Source organism: Pituophis catenifer, unplaced genomic scaffold, assembly GCF_029215685.1.
Source record: "Pituophis catenifer annectens isolate HBS135680 unplaced genomic scaffold, rPitCat1.0.hap2 SCAF_1, whole genome shotgun sequence".
In the NCBI taxonomy this organism is placed as follows: domain Eukaryota; kingdom Metazoa; phylum Chordata; class Lepidosauria; order Squamata; family Colubridae; genus Pituophis; species Pituophis catenifer.
In genome coordinates this window covers 255508072-255529731 of record NW_027256881.1, presented here as the reverse complement: position 1 = coordinate 255529731, position 21660 = coordinate 255508072, and the positions used below count along the sequence as shown (strand labels likewise).

General features: G+C 34.4%; 1 protein-coding gene across 11 annotated transcripts in view; it reads right to left on the bottom strand.

Annotated features, from left to right (window-relative positions):
- Positions 1-21660, bottom strand: part of MICAL2 (microtubule associated monooxygenase, calponin and LIM domain containing 2) — a 147380-nt gene that overhangs the window by 83563 nt on the left and 42157 nt on the right. For all 11 annotated transcript variants that reach the window (XM_070934178.1, XM_070934226.1, XM_070934220.1 and 8 more), the window contains exons 3-15: positions 16678-16885; positions 15667-15783; positions 14225-14326; positions 13022-13177; positions 11961-12061; positions 9632-9889; positions 8851-8966; positions 7966-8092; positions 7081-7171; positions 6826-6973; positions 5034-5233; positions 3553-3665; positions 222-278 (exon numbers count right to left, since the gene is read on the bottom strand). In XM_070934178.1, coding sequence (XP_070790279.1) covers positions 222-278; positions 3553-3665; positions 5034-5233; positions 6826-6973; positions 7081-7171; positions 7966-8092; positions 8851-8966; positions 9632-9889; positions 11961-12061; positions 13022-13177; positions 14225-14326; positions 15667-15783; positions 16678-16885 — 1794 coding nt within the window. The remainder of the gene's footprint in view (positions 1-221; positions 279-3552; positions 3666-5033; positions 5234-6825; positions 6974-7080; positions 7172-7965; positions 8093-8850; positions 8967-9631; positions 9890-11960; positions 12062-13021; positions 13178-14224; positions 14327-15666; positions 15784-16677; positions 16886-21660) is intronic.

Below are 21660 nucleotides of genomic sequence, written 5' to 3'. Positions count from 1 at the left end.
GAACTGATAACAAAACAGGAGTTATTAATAGCTTCAACTATGGGGCAGTTTAAACCTTTTAATAAATAAATAAAATAATGCTACCCATCCCATGACTTGTTATGGTCAATTTTAATCAGCTAAAAAGCTGAATGTGAACTCCTTAATACCGACTTTTTGTAGCGGAAAACAAATTTTGTTATATAATACAAGCATATTTAACAATGAAATGTATTGCCAACCTCTTCAAAACTGATGAAACTTTTGCGTCGCCTTTTACTGGTTTCATTTTCTTCCACCTGAAAGCAATGAAATCAAGTTAAGAAAATATTCACAACTGTAAATATATCAAAAAATTATCTATTTAATAAAAGGGCAAATGAACATTCTGTAACTAACATGCAAATTAGTTATAAAAGGAGAAAGGGCAAAGAACATAATTAAATCATGCACCAGGTACAATTCAAGATTTCATTATGCATCTTTCTACAAAGAATTGACTGGAGGACTAATTTTAGGGCACTTTTAATATGTTATAAAGCCAGTTGATGTTAATGTTTCTCTTTCTACAAACACCAACCTATTCTCAGCAAATTTTGTTATCTATAGTCCAAACTAGAGTATGTTTTTTTTCAGTCTCCTCCATTCTATTCATAAGATGTGGAATTTGTATAATCTGATTTTGATGTGAAAATCACATATGACTGATGGAAATAAAAGCCACTTTGTCTTCTGCCATTCTTCTTTGTATTATGTCAGCACGAACACTTTTCTCATTAACAGCTAAAACACCAAAAAATGCAGGAGAAAAGAACAACTACTTGAATTAATAGATTTCAAGGCATTAAGGAAAGCAAAAGATGAAGTTTGTTATTATCCTTTCTATATACTATTTTTAGTACAAAAGTAGCACACACATATCAATGCATTTGGATTGTAGATTAAACATATAAAATGATTTATTGTAGCTATACGACATCTCGCAATAACTCAGGAATCACACAATTCCAATGTCACAGTAGTAGCTCAGAAACCCGCCAGGAGATATTCTGGTTCTCCTGATTCAAGGTCTTTGTGCATTATTTCGGGTCTAAAGATCTCAGCATTACACTTTTTTTTTTATGATACTACTCAGAAGATTGTGTATAATTCAGGTCCTGTCTAATTCAGGTCCTGGATAAATCACCAGCTGTTCTTTATGTAAGGAAGACAGATGTCATCAGTGATATGAATTAATTTATATAGCTTTCTACCACTAGAAGAGGTAGAAAGTATCCTGTGAATATTTCAATATTATGTCAGTTCAACAATATTTCATGCAAGTGTGAGTGGCATTACTGATAAAATTCAACACTCTCTGGCTGAGCTTGCAAGCCATATGATTTCACATAAGTATATTTCTTTTGGAACTATTTTATACCTATGTGTAATCTTCTAAATGATGGACAAAACCACTATTAGCTCTCCTTTCCAAAACACTGACAGATGTATAGTTCTAAAAACTGCCTTAAAAGTTTTCAAAGTTTTTATTTTGAATCAGACTATTGTCTGTCTAGATAAAAATCATTACTAATGGTCACATGAACCAGAATTACCCTTCTGCTCTTGGAAGAGGCTATAACAGAAATTCCTACTACTAATAGAAACCAGAAATTGTTTTTACTCTCTCCCTGCCAAGCTATTTGTGTGAACTCCATTCCCTGTGAAGCAGGGAAGTAAATAAAAGAACCATCTATGGAACAGCACTACAAGTACAGTTCCTGTTACAGATTTGTAGATTTAATCCATTAATCTTTTAAAACTAAGTTTCTGAGCCTATTTTTTAAAATTTTCATATTTGACTGTTCAGTTGGGCATTTAATAATAATAATAATTTTTGTTTGTGTAGCTGAGGGCAGAAAAGCTGGCATAGAATAACAAATACGGAAAAAAAATTAAGATGTCTTATTTATGTTGACTTGTGAGACTGTAAAAGTTACAATAAGCAACATCGTGAAATACATTATATTGATATTTCAGCAGAGGAGTCTACTGTAAACTTGTTTTGGAAGTTTGAGCATTTTTGTCTTATTTCTGCCAAACTGGATAGTTGGGTTTCAATTGAATAAACACACCATTCTGTTTGCAAGGCTGAATAAAGAAAGGATGTTTCCTAAAAAGGGCATATGACTACTGGTAGATAGCTTAATATTCACATGATTTGATGGTATTATTTATAGATTGGTTGGCATAAGAAGAATCTTACATTTTGTATTTGGAAGGCTCTGTTAAACTTTATTCATTGGCCTTCAGAAGACAGAGTTGATACAGCTTTAAAAGCACAAAATGCACTCATTGTTTTTAGTTGCTAGTTATTGAAGCTGTTGACCAAATATTTTTGTATATTCTCTTACTTGATCAAGCCATCTCCATAAAATGATACATGCATGCTAATGTCTCTGGAGGCATTCTAGGGACACGTAAATAGATGTAGGGATGAAATGTAGAGGGAAGAAAAGGGGTGGAGTAACATTGCATGAGTGAAACCTTCTCTCATACTGGAGTGAGCCATTGTTAGCTGACTTTTCAAATCCATGCAGCTAATTTGTGGTGGTGTAAGTTCCACTCATCACAGGAGTAACTAAGTATAGGTAGATGGCAATTTTAACCAACATATAGTCCATCAAACAGTACTATATGATGGAAGCTGATAGATGAATGATCTAAATTACAGCAATTTCATTATTAAAATACTGGGAAGTTTAAGCTTATATTTGAACACAAGTAGTATTATGCAAAGCTTTTTTTTCCTGATACATAAGAGATATGATAGGCTTTATCTCAAAGATCAAACATTTAATTTTCATATGTAGGATGAAATTTAATTTTCTAAATTTAATTTAAATTTAATTCATTTTTTTTATTTAATTTTTAATGCAGGTTAGTGTTCTGGAGTTGTATCTCTATATAAAACTGAACTTCTTCCAGTTCTGGAATATTTCTTGTACTAAATATAAAATTACTAGTGGAAAGTAACTCTCTTTCTTTCATTATTAGTGACACCTGCAAACTCACACACTTTTTTATTTTCCTGCTGCTGTGAAGTTATACCATAACTATTCCAATGAAGCATCAACAGGGGGTAAAAATACAGTGATCTCTTTCAGAAATCAACAGAGAATACTGGCCATAGATATGTAGATTTTCTTTTGAAAACTGTAAAGTAGTTTCCTTTAATATTAGGTCAATTTGACATCTGTAAATGGGAAAGCAGATTTACTAGAGAACATTTTTCAGTAGTCTTGGGAATAATTTGGCTTTAGGAGATCAAAGGCCAATTTCATACTGATCTCAAATGGCAACCAAATAGTCCAGGGAAATGTACGAACTTTGCATGATAGAGAAAGCATATTCTGTTCACAGTGTGAATCTAAATAGCATGTAGATAGCATAATTGAATACTGTCCTATTTTTAACTTTCATTAGTTACACAGTATTTGTAAATTTATAACCTTGCTGTTTATTTTGTACTATGCATGCATTTATTCCTTTATCTAAAGGATGGGGAGGAAGAAAAAAGATATATAATTTTACTTTTGGTATTCTCTTCCTTGGAAATGTCAAGTTTATGTAATTATTACAGCCAAATTTGGATGATTTTGTTGAAGAAGGATCAATCCTTTCTCCATTTTGCTTTACCATGGTACCTGTTCAAACATAAAGAAATAAAGTAAATTAAGGGATCATGTATTAATTTGGAAATCATGTAAAGCAAGCCATTTATACTTTCAAGTATTTTTCCTATAAAACTACATCTATAATTCAGTATTAACTTCAGAAAGTCTTTCATTACAAAAAAAATCGAAACATTGAAAAAGCAACATTATTCTTCAAACTAAATGGTACAGTCCTGTAATCTGAATTTAGAATAGACATGGACATCTCTCATCACATTCAGCTTCCACTCAAACACCCTAAACTTCACTGCCAAAGTTAATAACAAAACTGCTGAATTTCAGTAGCCCTTTAAAAAAAAAACCCATTAAAAATTCAAAGTAGAAGTGGTTTGTCTCCTGTTCCTGGTTCCATTTTTATTCCCCACCATAACAACCCCAGAAACTTGAAGTTGTAAAAAGTTGAACATTTTTATAATAACCTCTGCAACTGTTCCTCTAGCAAATCTGGGAGAAAGACCCAAGATGATCCTGAGGAATGGGATATTAGGCCACTGCTTGGATTTTAGGAAGTTTTATGGGTGGGGATGGAAGTGATTTGTCTCTCAGAGGCCTACCTCTTCTATTTCTATCCTTAACCACCCCATGAAAGGGACATAAAATTTGGCCTTGTTCCTTCCAATGAAGTCACAGTATCATTAGATGTCTTTCTGTGATCGTCCAGAAAGTTGGAAGGTGGATTTAAAGCCTTCAACCACTAAAACACTGCCAAATGCTGACACAAAAATTATAACACATTGAGCAGAGCTGAGTCAGAGCATGACATGTATCTGAGTAAACCAGTTACGATCAGCAGATTGTAATGAGTACTTTAAATAAAAGATATTTGTATCTGCCTAAAAGCTCTTCTACTGTACAAATTTTAATGCAAACCAGAGTCAAGAGTTGTCCTTGCCCTCTTTTCCACATTGCCATTTTGCCTATGACTATGTGAAAGGTGCAAAAGTATACTGGGTTATGTAGATTTCTAAGTATTATTGATCCATATCATAGCACTTGGAAAACAATATATCTAGCAGACAAGGTTCTCAATTTAAAACAATCTAATAAAACGGAGACAAATTTGAAAACCAAGTGCAGAATCAGCGACTTTAATGAAATTTATGTGATCAACTAACCAAAATAAGTAATGGCAACAGTGTCTTCTGGCTTTCCAAAGAATAAAACCATCCACTTCCCCCATTTTGTTATAAAATCTGGTTGACATAGCTAAATATAATTCACTATTTCAAAGCAGTTACAATTGCAAGAAACCTTGGGCTCAGGTTTAAGGCCAAACCTGAATGTAAAGTAACAAAAGCTTGATTTTTGCTGAGAGTAAAAACAACAGAGCTAACTTACCCACTGCTCTCAGAGGTGTCCCCCTAAATAGCTCATAGAATTTTGACAGATACATGACCATACTGAGTTTATCAGGCTCTCCAGCAGACACCATTTCTTTCCCAGTTGTGACAGGAGGAATTTCAAATTCACGTTCAGCAATATCAAATGCTAGCTGGTTGTTTTCGACTGCGTCTTCTTCATTCAGGGAATCAAAGTCACTTAGAATTAGGGAAAAAAAGTCATATAAGTACAGAAACATCTCTTAGAGTAGTCTGAAAACCAAGTCTTGGCAACTAGACTAATTTTCTTGCTTCTCATCTCGTATAGTACTTTAGAAAATGATTTTCCCTGTACTAAATCTTTTTGTTTTCAAAGTTTTTCTAAAACATTGTGGAAAAAAAAATATGTTGGTATCCTTGATAAAAATTTAATTTAGTTCGTATTCATACTTACTCTCTTCCACATTATGTTTTTGCCAGAGTGGAATACCACCATCTCCTTACATTATGTATACAAAACAATAGTCTATAATTATCCTTTAGAACTCTGAGAAGCACCCAACCACAACCAACCAACCAGCCAATAAAAGAAATCCTGAATAAATATATGCTATAATAGAATAATATATACCAAATCAGAATATGTAAATGTTCAAATCAATTGTCCCTGATCTTGTATCTTACAGATGTTCTGAACTGTTATTTGAGTACTTTCTAGAGACTGCAACTAGAAATTATGGGAAGTTATGTACATAGATATGGAAGTCAGTAGGCATTAGGAAGAAAGTTAGCATCTGTTGGCATAAAAATACCCTTATTCCAGAGAATGGTATTTGCTAAATAAGTATGATGTAATTACTAGTTCCAATATGAGGCAATTTGGTGTAGTGGTTAAAGTGCTGACCTAGAAACCAGGAGACTGTGAGTTCTAGATCTCTCTTAAGCATGAAAAACTGGCTGAATGACTTTGGTCTAGACACATAGCCATAGCCCAAGTCACTTCATAGGGCTATTTTTGTGGAGAAAACAGGAAGTGGGAGCATTAGGTATGTTAACTGCTTTGAGTTGACCAACATATGTAAAACTCAGGATAAAAATCTAATCATCTTCATCTCCATAATTCTTGGGGAACTGGGATAGAAATAAAACATACAATTTAATTTTTCAAAGGATTGACATAATGTCCTTCCACAGATGCATTTAGACACACACACACACACACACACACACACACACACACACACACACCTGGCATTTCAAAGAGCCCTAAGGACCTGGCTCTTTGCCTAGGTTTTGGTAAGGACAATTGATGCCCCTTTCTTCCTTTTAGTTGCCTTCAGGGTTTGTTTTCTTTGCTATCATTGCTCTTTTGTCATGGGTTGTTTTTGTATTTTTTTTCCAGACATTATAACAATACAGATGGCACTCCTCAATTCTGAATAACCTCTCCCCACATTTGCATGTGAATATTACTCAGCACAGAGCATTTAAAAGAAAACACTGTAAAATAACAAATGCTATGAATTCAGGAAGAAATACAAGCATAAAAGATATCAACTTCTATAACACAAGCAAAAAACAGTATGGTTGAAATTCGAGAAGTTCTTTGAATCTGTAAACTTTGTATTTTTTTAATATGGAGCCAAAGACACCGAGGGGCAGAATCTGAACAAAAAGATGCAGAGAATTGCAAAATAGATGTTAAAAAGAGAAACAATCTTTCTTTACTGTTTTGATTGGCCTTATTCAAGTCTCTATTTTAAAAGGAATTTGGCAGTTAGCAAGCATTACATACACGTATAAAAACTTACATTAGGTCAGGTTTGAAGCGATGTATAAGTGCACATAAGGCAAGGCCACTTTTCCACGAACTGGTGAGATCTGTGACGTTCACATTCTTGTATCCTTCAGTCTGTTTCTGACACCAGGTTAAAAGTTTGTTGGGCCTTATGTCATATTCTGAAAGAATAATTTTCTTTTTTTTAAAAAAAAGGTACAATCTTTACGACTTTTAAACTCTCCCAGTATATGGTGTAAAAAAAGAACACTAGTGAAACTTCTCATACCACGTTTTGAAAGGCCAATTGATCTTCTAATGGTATTTGCTCTTTCTAGTAGGCACGGCTGCAGCTCATTTGTAATATATAAATGTTTCACCTAAGGGAAGATAATCAACAGTTGAGTTCAGAATCTTCACTGCTCAAATCTGATTTATCGTTCTATTATCTAAACTGACAATGGATATGCAACATCTAACTCACTCCAGTTTATATGTTAATTATTATATTTATATGCTACCCTATTCCAAGATTCCAAGCATTTAACAAACATTAAAACTCAATAAAACACCACTGTGTTAATTTACAGATAAACATCTAGGGGAAATAAAACTATCAAGACATGCATGCAAAACAGGCAGTTCTGCATTTTCTTCATGATCATCTGAGTTTGTTTTCATATTTTATAGATCAACTATTATACAACCATTATGTTTATGGCAGTCAAAGTTGAACAGAAACGTTCTAAACAAACCCAACCCAACCTTCCTAGTACCGCTTTGAATATAAAGAGTTTTATTGTTTATATAAAGGTAAAGGTTCCCCTCGCACATATGTGCTAGTTGTTCCCGATTCTAGGGGGCGGTGATCATCTCCGTTTCAAAGCCAAAGAGCCAGCACTGTCCGAAGATGTCTCCATGGTCATGTGGCGAACATGACTAAACGCCAAAGGTGCACGGAACACTGTTACCTTCCCACCAAAGGTGGTCCCTATTTTTTCTATTTGCATTTTTTACATGCTTTCGAACTGCTAGGTTGGCAGAACCTGGGACAAGTAACGTGAGCTCACCCCATTACTTGGCACTAGGGATTCGAACCACTGAACTGCCGACCTTTCGATTGACAAGCTCAGTGTCTTAGCCACTGAGCCACCATATTTATATCTTGGCTTACCTGATGAGGTCGAACACAACTTGAGTTCAAATTTGGATATCGTGTGGCAGGGTCAATAGTGTATTGGTCAAAATTCTTAGTGATATTTTCAGGTGTTGTCTGAGGTAAAAGTCTATAAATACTTTCTCTGAAAGACAGCAATAGAAATATGCCTGTTTGATTTTAAGAGGCAGGCAGTTTTCCCCCTTACCTGATCTGCACCTACCTTTATTTAGACAATGAATTTAGATTTGCCAAAGTATGAAAAATGCTTAAGATGACAACAACTCAGACAGAAAAATATAGGTCTTCCTAAGGCAGAAAAATAACTACAGTGAGGTAAGATTACATCATCCCAAATCATCTGGCTTTAATTTTCCTTTCGCACAAGAAACAACTCCTCCTTTAGCCACAAAACAGCAGTAGGTATAGATTTCACAGCCATTATTAGTCAGCCAGGTTTCCATTTACAGCCTGTGCTGTCTTTTGCTTTCCGCAAACATGCTTTCTCAGCCCTTATATGACCTTTTTCCAAATTCAGACACTTGACTTCATCATTACCATACATAACATCTACAAAAAAAAAAACCCTCTCAACAACTCTCCTTTCCTCCTTGTAATTGGGCAAAGATTGCAGTGAAACAAATGAGAAACAAATTGATAACAAAATAAGAACAAGAATAAGATAATAGAAGCATTATCAAATATGGTAGAACTAGGTCACCTAAATGCTACTGAAAGACACTGTAGCAACCAAGTGTCCAAGGCCAATAGTAAGGAATGATATCTGGATGGCCACAGATTCTTCATCCCCACTTTGGATCAAACTGGGATCAATTTTCGCTCTGTGAAAAATGGAATTTACTCACTTCTCTGCTATATAAAGACAAGCACATATAGACTTACCTTTCTGCTAGGATATCAAGAGGGAACTTTCCTTGTGCCCAGCTTTTCACCATCCACGCTGTGTCAAATGCAGCTAGGAATCCTCTTGCACAACCAGTACCCATTGGCCAGAACGGCTGTGACAGTGAAACAAATTTTTGTTTTAGGTAACATCTAATATAATTTAAATTGAAAAACATTCAAATTCTTTATTATAATCTGGATACCATCCAGCCATCCTATTACGAGAAGAAAGCAGAGGATACAGGTAGATAAGCATTTTACATAAAAGAGAGAAAGTGGAGGAAAAACAAACACAATAGGCAAAAGCTGGAGTATCGGACAACAATAATAGTAATAAAAAAAATATCTCTTGGTATAGATTGTGAACGCTTCTGAAGTTCCTACCATTTCAGTCAGAGAATAATATTATAGCATTCATACTTGCAATATTTACTAGATGTTGGTTCATAAAAATGTTTTTTTGGTTTTTTTTAATTTGATTTATATGCTGCCCTTCTCCGGAGACTCAGGGCGGCTTACAGTGCGTTAAGCAATAGCCTTCATACTTTTATATATTTATACAAAGTCAGCTTATTGCCCCCACAAACTGGGTCCTTAGAAAGGATGGAAGGCTGAGTCAACCTTGAGCCTGGCGAGATTCGCTCTTACTTTAATTGCAGACAGCTAGTGTTAAATTACAGTGCTTCTGTCTGTTGAGCTAAACCAGGCTCCTAAAACTGCTGTTACAAACCAAATCACTTTTAAAAGCTATCTTGAAGAAATGTGTATTTCATCCTACCTCTACTAAACTGTCTCCAACAAGAGCAACCAACAGTTGATGCCGATGCCTCTCACGTATTAATGCAGCATTTTCAGAGGCATACATAGAAGTAAAATCAAACATGGCCACATCTGGTTGTCCATAGTGATTAATTGCAAAATCTAAGGCAGGCAATTGATAATCAGTCGCAAAGTCGGCAGCTTCTCTTGCATAGGACAATAGATTGTCTTGGTCTACATTTTCCACACACAGTAGCATTTCAGTATCAATAAAATCCTAAATGAAACCACAGATGTCTATTGTTAGAATTCTTGGACAATCCAATGGATGCTAGATAAAACAAATAATTACATATAACAATACAGGGTGAAGTTATATGCATACTGTATGCTAGCAATTTAATTTGCTCTAGAGCAGTGGTCTCCAACTTTTCTGCCTTTGGCAGCAGGGGGAAGAGCAGATGGTTCTGGGTGAGCGCACACACACATATGCAGCTCCATTTGCAACTCATACAAATGCAGTTTTGCATGCACACATGTTCACTTACCGCTTGCACAACCCGGTTCTGAATGGTACCGGGTCATGGCTCAGAGATTGGGGACCCCTGCTCTAGACCAGGGGTCACCAACCTTTCGGACCTCAGGGACCACTAAATTCATAACTTTCAATCCCGCGGACCACTAATATGAATTAGTGATGAGATGGGGTCCTTCAGGCACTTAGTTAGCAAACTAAGTGCCTGTTAGCAAAGAGAAGCACCCAGGGTCAACCCTAGCTTTGTTGTCCATTGCAGCTAGGAATCTCAAATATGACCAAGAATGAACATTTGTCTTGTAGCCAGCCTGGGCGCTAGATGCCCCCTCCTTGCAAACTCTGTCTCTTGAGGAGCCTGGCTGAAGTTTCGTGCACCGCTCATTGAAGCACCTGGACTCCCAAGGAGGGAGCTACTAAACAGGCAGCCAAGGTAAATACCTGAAGGACCCCATCCCATCAGCAAGTGGGATTAATTGCTTTGGTAGGCCGTACCCGGCCCAAGGGCCATAGTTTGAGGATCCCTGACTTAGTGCAATATAAAAAATGCAAAAATGCAAAGATTTTTCTGTGGACCACCAAAATTTTCTCGTGGACCACCAGTGGTCCATGGACCACCAGTTGGTGACCGCTGCTCTAGACCATTGAGAGCATGCAAATCAAATATATCTGTACCTAACTTTAAAAAAATGATTTTTTAAAAAATAGAGATTTCTTTTTGAAAAGTATGAATTCAGACAGTATGTGGAACATAGAATAAAAGGGTCGAAAGGACCATGCACCTCTCTTTAATGATCTTCTACCTGTTACAGCTTGTCCTGCGCCCAGGTACTTTGGAGAATAAGTTGAACCCCTCTGCTCTTTGACAGTCCCATAAGTATTGGAAGACAGCTATTGTGTGACCCCTAAACCTTCTCTTCAATGGGCTAGACATACGTAGTTCCCTTAACCATGCATCATATGGTTAGGCTCCAGGTACATTATCATCTATATTGTTCTTCTCTGCATTCTTTCTACAGTCGTGGCATCTCTTTTGTATTGTGGCAAGCAGAATTGGATGTAATATTCCAAATGTGGCTTCATTAGTTCAGTATAGAATGGTACTATCACTTCTCATGATTTTGATGCTATCCCTCTATTGATGCAGCCTAGGACTGCATTGGCTTTTTTGGCAGTTGCAGCACACTGCTGGCTCATACTTAAGTAGCTATTGACTATTCTATACCTATGCATTTGATTTTTCCTGCCTAGGCACAGGATCTTACATTTCTCATTTTATTTTTATAACTAAAACTCAGTTCCCAAAGACATACAGTACATCACTCTTCCCCAATTACTTTCCAGAACATTTTGGGGTTCAACTCCCATAATCCCCAATTGTTTTTAATGTAGCACAAATGCGAATTCTATGAATTTATAAAACATCTCAACTGAGATATAACAATTTTAATCCAGGACATGGCTTAGTTTATTAGTGCTGCAATGAGTCTTATGCTTGCACGTTCCCTCTCCATCTTCCTTGAACACTCAATTTCAATGAAGTGTTCTTGAACATTTCAACACAATTTCCTGTTATATTTAAATTTGAAAATGCAGTTCAGCTTTTGTCAAATTGTAGTTCATCAGATGTTCTGTGACTGCAACACTTAGAATTTCCACCCAGTACTTTGGGAATACAATGGCCATTTGGCTGGGAATTCTGGAAATAATCTGTCTCAAATAATCTGGAGAATCTGGGTTTTAAGATTCTGTTGAGGCTCAGCAATCAGAATGTGTACTATTATACAGAGAAAGAAAATATACATTGGATACATACGTTAATAATGACACCCTTATCCAGAAGGCTCTGTTTTTTTGCAGTCATCACAAAGTAATGTGTGCTATCTTTATAGTAAACAATATTTTCTAGGTCAATTCCTACAGAAGAGCAAGACATGTTTTTGGATGAAAACTCATATAATAAAACAGTGTATATTTCTCAATTTTTTTTACTACTTTAACATTCAACAAATTTGGAAAAAAACATTTTTTTAACCTCCTAAATTTTGAATTCAAATTCATTCATACTGTAACATTCTCAACAATACATTTAATTAAATTCTAACATGATGTTGACAGTAAAAACAACAGGATTTTATAATTTAAAGAGGAACACATTAAACCATGTGTGTTCGTAGTCTAAAATCCTATCCTAGTTAAAAATTATGTCATATTAAATTTGTCAACAAACAGCATGTTTCAGGGAATTCAATTTCTCCTTGTATGCACGCAAAGTGTTGGAAAAATTTTGGACCAGAAAATAATATGAAAAAGTAAAGGCTGAGAAGGTTCTATTGTAGAAAGTCATAAAACATTTTGCTATTTTTATTGCAATGAGTAGCACCTTCGAAATAACTATGACTTAGTTCATACTTAATGCTATGACCAGAAGTTCATAATCCATGGTCCTGATACACAAACACCTTTGAAAACTTGCAAACAACTTACATGGGCCTACAGAAATTATTACCAAATCAAAGTTTTTATTGTAAGAGAAAGAGATTAAATTTCTGACTAGACAGCATTCATACTCAATTCCAATTTAATTAAAACAATAAATGAAGTCAAATCAGTTTGTTCTTAATCCTTTATATTCCTACATACACAGGAAAGGGGTCACCTAGAAAAAATTGCACATTACTGCACAAATATAATGTGGCAAGATTGCTTTTGATTTAGCATGATGAGTGAAGCTGTCTATTATAGATTTTTGTGTAAATCAATGAACAACAAAATCTTAAAGAAAATGAATTAAAGTGCCACCACTGATTTTATACCTCTGCTATTCAGTTTGGTTGCCAACTTGCTGTATTTTGCCATGTTTAAAAGAATACCCACCTGTTTCTTCTTTCAAATCTTGGAAGAATTTTTGATTAAAAATGAAAGCAACGCCACTAATCTCCTCCACTTTGGCTTCTGCAGTGGTATTTTTGTTTATAAAGTTGGCAGTAATGGCGATAGCTAGCTTTCCACGAAATTCCTTTCTTTTAAAACCTTACAAGGAAAAACAACAAGAGTTGATTAATACCTTTTTCCCATGAGAAATTTTGGCATTTACCCAAGAACTCAGGTGGAGTTACAAAGATTGTAAATTAATTTGGAGCAAGAAAACTCTCAAATATTTGTTCTTCTCTCCTAGCATTTTTCTATTATGTCCTCTTTTAATTGAACCACATCTCCTCTAACTATATAATTTCCTGCATCAGATTCTTAAAACTGACTCTCTTCATTTTTCCACTGGACAGTTCTACATATTTCATATCCAGTGCAAACATTTATTTACAAATCTCCTAAAGAGTTTACTTGTTTTGCTAAAAAAATTCTTAGTGTTACCTGTTGTGACTATTCTACCACATTCCTCTGGTACCTTGCAACCTCAGAATTCATGTCCATTAGATTGACTGATTTTTTTTTCTCCTAGAGTTGGGTAGGCACAACTTTCTGTAGTGATATTAAGTTCAAATGTTCTAACATAAAGTCCAGTAGTTTCAAAGAATTAAATGTGCATCTAATTAAAGCCCAATAGGAATAGGCATAAAGATGTTTGGTCATATGACATAACACAGGCTATTTAACTAATGTTTCACTGGCAAAAGCCAACTTAGAGTTGTGATACTTATTATTATTAAATTCCTTTTAAAATATTTAACAGCTGGTACAACAGGATCTTTCTCTCCTTCCATTTGGTTATTCTATGCCAAATTCGCAATGATTATCTTTTAAGTCAAATTATTGCTTCCTAAAGTAATTACATAGCAAGTATTGTGCATATTCATTTTGTACCCCTGCAGAATTGTGATCCAAATAGCATAGTATGCCCTTACTGGAACAATGAAAAGTTTTGCATTAGAGTTTGCAATTTAAAAAGTGCATGTCTTTTTCATTTGCTAATAGCCACCTATATTTTTAAAAGATAAAAGTGTAATAATTTTTAAAAGTCTGATTTACTTTATTGTTCTTCATAAAGAAAGAAATGAGCAGGCTCTTTATTTCCATTTTAGATATTTGTTCAATAGAATTTTGATTCTATTTATAACATACCTTCCAAACTATTTCTTCGGCCATCAGCTCCAATTATGACATCAAATTCGAATTCTGATAAGGGATGATCCATTGGGAAAAATTCAGCTCTCCAACCTATTTCTGAAATCAAGAGGTTAGTCAGCAAATGTATGTCAATAATATGTATAATGCAAATCATGTTAAGAAAAGTTTGGAAAAACTTCCCTACTTTCTTCTAGTTGATTTTTTAAAGATTCAATTTATTAAAAATATGCATTATAGAAAATACAGATAAATTGTGATTTATAAGAGAAATACATACTGTTTATAATTTGTGAAAAAAATTATATATTAATTGCAAATTCTTTTACAGTTAAAACAATCGAAAAAATGGGACAGACAACATAATGATTAAATATAGATGATTATATCCATCCATACCACTTCTTTGTTAAACAATAATCAAGCAATACATGAAGAAAATTTACACAAATATGATCATGAACCTAGAGGGAGTTTCTATAAGTCTAACATATTTATTCTACTCAAAAGTGTATCATGATGTAACAAACATTTATAAGCAAGAAGATTCCGTTTTTATGCTAATCAAAATTTAATTAGTTGCTAATTAATTAGTTAATTAATTCCTGGGAATTTAATTAGCTTCTTTGTTCAATCCATCCTTAACTTCTTTGGAAAAGATTTTCAGAGTCAATCCTTCAGTTTGAGAGAAGGAATATGGTACAGTATCTGCTCTAAAACTTAACATTAGTCAAAATAAATAAAATACACAAAAACATGAATTTATTTAGGTCGCATATTGAGATACACATAAAATGGAAAAATAATTTTGTTTCAAATCAAAACAAACACATACTGTTTCAGAAGTTTTCCTTAACTGTGGGTGGACAATTGTTCAACAACAGAAATCCAGAAGGATTTCATTGTTTGAAGATATGGTTGAGACAAACTTTTGAAAGGTACTAAGGATTGCTTTCTTCTCCTACTGCACATAGCTTAAGCCAAATCTTTCTTCTCTGCTTCCCCTTATGCTGCTTTTGAAGCCAAGGATATTAGCAGGGAAATAGGGAAAGAAAACATTAGAAAAGATGGGGACAGAGAGGCTGGTTGTGTATGCTGTCCTTGAAGTCAGGATGAGAGCTATCCAACCAGTCCTTCCATTGACTTGACTTTTCTCATGCCTTCCTTTACTTAGCAATCATGTATTACCATTAACTTTGGCTTTCTCTACAAACATTTCTGCCCAAAACACAAGTTTCCAACTGTGCCTAGTTCAAGTTACAGAGTTTCACTCCAGATACAAATAAAAAATACATATTATGCTCTGGACACAGACTAGCCTCAAAGAATGCTTTGTACACCTCTACAGATATAATCACTTGCGCCAAAAATAGTATCCTGTTTTCTAATATTAAAAATGTTTGCTGTGAAATTCCTCCTTTCAAAGAAACACAACTTACTTTGATTTTCTTGATCTTCAGGAGGTTCCAAAACTTTCACAAATTCTAAGTTCACATGGATTTCAACTCCCAGCAGCAGTGCAATCTTGAAGAGGGTAAGCTGAAGTTGTCTAATGCCTATGAAAAACAAATGTTATATGTGTTTTTGATCATAGCACTAGCACTAGCACTTAGACTTATATAACGCTTCAGAGTGCTTTTACAGCCATCTCTAGGCAGTTTACAGAGTCAGCATATTGTCCTCAACAATCTGGGTCCTCATTTTACCGACCTCGGAAGGATGGAAGGCTGAGTCAACCTTGAACTGGTTAGATTTGAACTACCAAATTGCAGGCAGCCAGCAGTCAGCAGAAGTAGCTTGCAGTACTGTATTCTAACCACTGCGCCACCTCAGCTCCTGCATCATACATTATTTACCATGTATTTTCATTCTGGAAGATATTTAGGAAGTTTTTTAATGGTTTTTTTTTAATGTTAAGAAAGGATCTACTCCTATAAATTGGAATCCCATCCCTGTGTTTTAGGATGAATAATCCAGATTGTAAATGGAGGCTGTAGTTGAACTCTGACATATACATCAAGTCCTATTGAATAATTGTACATAAATAGTAAATGTAAAGATAATTTTTGTCCATTTATATTGTTAAAATTCTGAAGGAACTTTGGCATCCAGGTTAGATAAAAGACACTTGAAAATACAGGAAGCATACACTGTGAAGGAGTTGCAATGTTCTAGGTATTAAAGCACTTATTTCGTCTTCTTCCAAAAATACCTGTCAAAGTCTTTCTCTGCAGTGGATCTTGCTCTCAGCATTTGAATCCACTGTAATAAATGTTATATCATATCAGGAAGAGCTGCAAATCTGCATGCCGTTAACTATTCAACACACTACATCTACATTTTGGTATTAAGTTGCAGCTAATATTTCTAAATAAAAAAATATTCACCATGGGTATAATGTGCCTCCATTTTCCTTTTCAGAAAAAAACAATGATGTAATTATGACTTACTAATGTGATCAATCGATCCGGCACAAAATTTCCCATAAAATTTTTTAGCTCCCAGACTTCGAAGATCATGAATTGTAAATGGCCAGAGGTGAAGTACATTGTTTCTTGAAAAAGTATCTCGTTTTTCTACGACAACGACTTTGGTTCCAAGAAAGGCAAGTTCTATGGCAGTTCGCAAGCCACAGGGACCACCTCCAACAATCAAACACTGGAAAAAACAAATAAGAAGAAAATTGCTTATAATTAGGCCTATAGGAAAATTAAAATTTACACTGTCCTGCACAGCCAGCAAATAATGAAAGACACATCTAAAACCTTGAGAGAAGCTCATCCTAATCACTTAAGTTGGGAAAAGTCAAGAGCAAAATCAATTCATATCAGGATGGATAAAAATTGATGATTTAAAAAAAATCAGATTTTTTTAATTTAAATCAGTTTTTTTTTAAATCAAATTTATTTTAATAAAATGGTTTTGGAGTAAAAATCTATCTAAAGATAATTTTCTATTTAAGATACATTAATAGTTTATTCAGCATAAAATGGAGCTTAGTTACAGTATGTAGCATGAGGTTGTATATTCTGCAATATTTACATTTTTGGTAAACTCATTTAATGAATCCAAGCTCTGCAAGCTATATAGGAAACCTTCATTTTGTTTGCAAATAATAATATTAAAGATTCTAACTACCAGCAAGAATGAGTCCTTACATTTAAAGGGCACCTGTCATTTCAGATTCATCATGGCAGCGCCTGTTAGCACGCATCCACTCACCTGCTGCCTGCCACGTCCCTCACCTTGTTGTGTCACTGCCATATCACCAGCCATCCCATTAAAGTGAATGGGACTGTGGGTGAATCAACAGTGGGTCAAAGGAGGAGCTGCTGCGGGACAGAGATGACAGTTGCTCTTTAAAAATTATGATTTAAATCAACTCGATTTAAATCAACTTGATTTTTACTAGTGATTTAAATCGAGTTGATTTAAATAAAATCCACCCTTTTTTTTTCAACAAAAAAGTGTTGAAGATCAAAGTATAGGGTAGACGAAATAAAGAAAGATGGAAATTAAGTGTTGAATAAGATTTAGTTAAAATATGTGAAAATAGGTGTATATAGAAAGGATCGCTTCGAAATAGCTGTAAGAAAAAGTGATTTGTATATAAATGTTGTGTGTCTGTGTCTTGTTTTAATGTATTTAAAATAAAATAATTTTTTTAAAAAAAAAATAATTAAAATCCACCCTGATTCATATTATGTATAGGGTTTGAAATATTAAGACTGAGCACCCTGGTTCAAAGCCACACTTGGCTATGGAAGTTTTCAAAGTGACCGTGGGCCAAAGCCACTCTTAGTCCAATGTATTTCACAGAAATGTGATCGTGTGAAAAGACAAAATGTTATGCCTGCTGCCTTGAATTTCTTGATTTATAAAGTCTGTCAAAATAATAACTCCATACAAAATATACTTCCTCAAAAACCTGCCATTTAATTCAGAGGTGGATCCTTTGTGGTTGACTTTCCACCAATGGCCCAATTACATGTTCTTAGTTGTTCTCCTTCATTAAAATAGTAGTATACAACTGTAATCCAGATACTAATTTCTTCCTGTAAATTCCCTTTTCTAAAGCTATTTGCTCCAAAATTGCTTTACTCTATGTAGTAAACAGCACTTTTGAGCACAGAAAATGGATATATAGGTGGAAAATAACTCACAGCTAAACCCTTCCTCAGCTGCTTTCCCTTCACAAGTAGTTAAGTCAAAAACAATATTTGCTTCAAACTCTACAGTACATTCAATAGTATGGCATATATCAGTGAGTTTTATAAATGTCTATTATTTAAAATAGTACAGCTTTTATCTTATTTAAAAGTGTGTTGTGCAGTCTCTGTAGAAACCTTCAGAGCAATGAACTGAACCAAGTAACAAAGCCAAAAAAAACAAAAACACAGTGGCAAAAAAAAAAAAATTCATGAGAACAAGAACACACAATGTTGGACACAATAAATCAAGATGTAAACATGTATGCCTGCTTTATAAGAACATACCAAATTTTTCATTCTGCCATTCTCCTGTATCCCATATTTTTGTCAAAGTAATGGTTTATACTATATTAAAGTTGCCCAGATCCTTTGAAAGATATTCTTTGCAAAGCATGGGAACATGAATGAAGCATCTCTCTTCAAATCCTTAAAACAGCTGCATCTTTTTCAGGGTTATCAGTTGTCCCTGTATGTGGGTGCATGCAAAACCTCTTTGGTTTGCTTTCTTTTCAGCAAAATAATTATTTTTCATGCAAGGTAGCTTTCAAAACTTTTTGGATGAAAGAGAGATGGAAGTGGTTCCTTAATGCTAACCAAGGTGGGAATATTATCCATTTATCCATAGCAAATTCAGTCAGTCAGCTGTTCTCTTTTCACACACTGAATTTTTTTGCTGCAAGTCAGCCAAGGCAAAAGCACCAGAGCAAACCTGATAATAGCCTTAAAGTAACCATTTACTTTAAAAAAATAATTCTCTCCTTTAAATTCCAATTTTGCAAACAGAAGAATGAGTTAAATGGAAGGCATTTCATAAACCAGGCATTAATCCAGACTGAAGCTAATATAAGCTGTCTGTCAGTCTATGAGCCCAGAATGACGCTATTGGGTCTGTTTTTCTGACTGTTCTCCTTATTGAGTCTTTGCCTAGCACTTTGTGTCTTATTTACTCCCTTTCATCATAAATGGATTAACTAGATTTGGAAATGGAGAAAAAGCCTGGAATCAGTATGTAGTACAAAGTTAGGTCTGTAGAGATTCTCAGTCATCCAGGTCATGATTGTCCCAAAGGTGCTTTTTCCCAAAGTTCAGTTGTTTTCAGAAACAGCACCTTTGGTACAAAGTTAGGTGTTTGTACTGTATATTAAATGGTTTTTCTTTATGTATCTTCAGAGTTCAATGTAACTGAGAACTAATTTGTTCAGTCTCCTTCATAATTTGCTAAATACAAGACTCTAAACACTACTATGCTTAATGCAGTTAAGATCTATATTGTTTTTTATCCTCTAAATATTTTAATGTGAATGGCAAATAACACATTTATTTTGCATTTTAGTAGGAAATCTTGATAAACAAAACTACAAAGCAAGTAATTTAATGTAAATATGTTAGATGGCAATCTCAGATTGTGGCATAAAACGGTTGCTAACCACATGCCTCAGAGAAAGTAGGTGGTGTTTATCTTGCGACTGCTCAAAAGAATTATAAGCGATAAAAGAATATTCCTTGAAAAACCAAAGTTTGAATGAGTCACTTTTTATAACTGGAATTGTTTGTATATATGCACACACAGATGCATACGCACATCTTTGCCTGGCAGGCCGGAATAGATTAAACCATTTATGGTGTGCATGTGTTGAGTACTGTTAAACTGTGTATATAACTCTTTAGCAATGTTTGTTAGAACTCAGAGTTCTCGTGTGAATCATAACTAAAATGTGCTGACAAATCATATCAACCTCTGCCAACTGTTTCTTCAATCTTGATAGTATCTGGACTAGATAATATTGATCCATATAATTAGGTCAACTGAGCCAGTTTTATGATAGCAGCTGACACAAAGTATCTTTGTAGCTTTATCTCAGCCCTTCAAGGTAGGCTAGACTAGGAAATCAAAGTTTTAAGAATGCTAATACTACTTTTATTATAAAGTTACATTAACAGAATTTTTGAGGTCTGAATCACTTCTCCCATCCCTTTATCTTTGTGAAAACTAGAAAGGGCCATATCTGAAATACTTTTTCAAATTACATTCCTGTTCCAGACTCAGATTTCTCTTATCTGACCTTTGTCTTGGTTCTGGCTCTTCCTCTTGTTAAGGTTATTCCTTCTGCCTATTATACTTTAGTATATGCTAAATCTAGCTGGGAAGAGCAAAATTTACCTATGAAGAAATAGTTACCTGCAAAGAATGTGTTGGGTTTCATAGAGGAAAGTAAGCATAGGTTGTTACATTAGTACTTGGGGTTTATTTTCTGTTTCTTCTGCCAGTGATAATAAGAACTGTTTTAAAATATAGTGTGTGTTTGAGAGAAAGGGGGGTGGGAGAGAGAGAAAAATTGTTTTCTAGGTCAGAATCTACCTCCATCACTCTACAGCCAGGTATATGAAGCATAATTGCCTTATTCAATATGCATCTGATATCATACAGATTGATGCCTTATATTTACATCCACGGAAATACTTTAAGTAAGCACCAATTTGTTCCAACTTATATAGCAGATGTTATCAGATAAATTTATCTCACTCCTGATGTGAACTACAAAGGATTGTTTTAAAGCAATACTGTAGATGCCAATGTCCTTAAGGAAAAAGCTCCTTTGTTCATATTAGTGCACAGGAATGCAGGGAAACATACCTCCAAGTTATTTTTGAGACAGGAACAAAGTCATCTGCTGGGACACTGGACTGAATAGATTGTATTTGGTTTAGCAAGTAAATTAAGCAAGTTGTGTGCATTTCTTATTAAAAGCTGTTAAGAAAGCTGCACTCAGAATTTAGTACTCCCAAATTTAATAGGACTTTGTTCTAAGAACCTATACGTAGGATTAGAGCTATGCCCCACAATTTTTGTTTAATATAGAATTTGGGCCTTTTTAAGACAAAGTTTTAAATCTAAAAATAAAATCCGTGTCAAATATGTTTAAGTTAAGCACTACCAGATATTCTGTGCCACCTATCAGAGTGACAAAATAGTTTAAGAGTTTTATTAAGCATGGTTATAAATTTTGCTCACAGGTAATTAACATTCTCTTTAAGTAATTCTGAATGTCATTTTATGTTGATAAAAGAGCTGTTTTGCTTCACGTTACATTAAAAAGTTAAACATTCTCATTTAACAGGTTTGATCCATTATATATTTTAAATAAATGTTAATACAGCAAAATTAATATATCTTTTCTAAACTGTAGATATTTTAACTATTGTTGGGCAAAGTATTTTGTT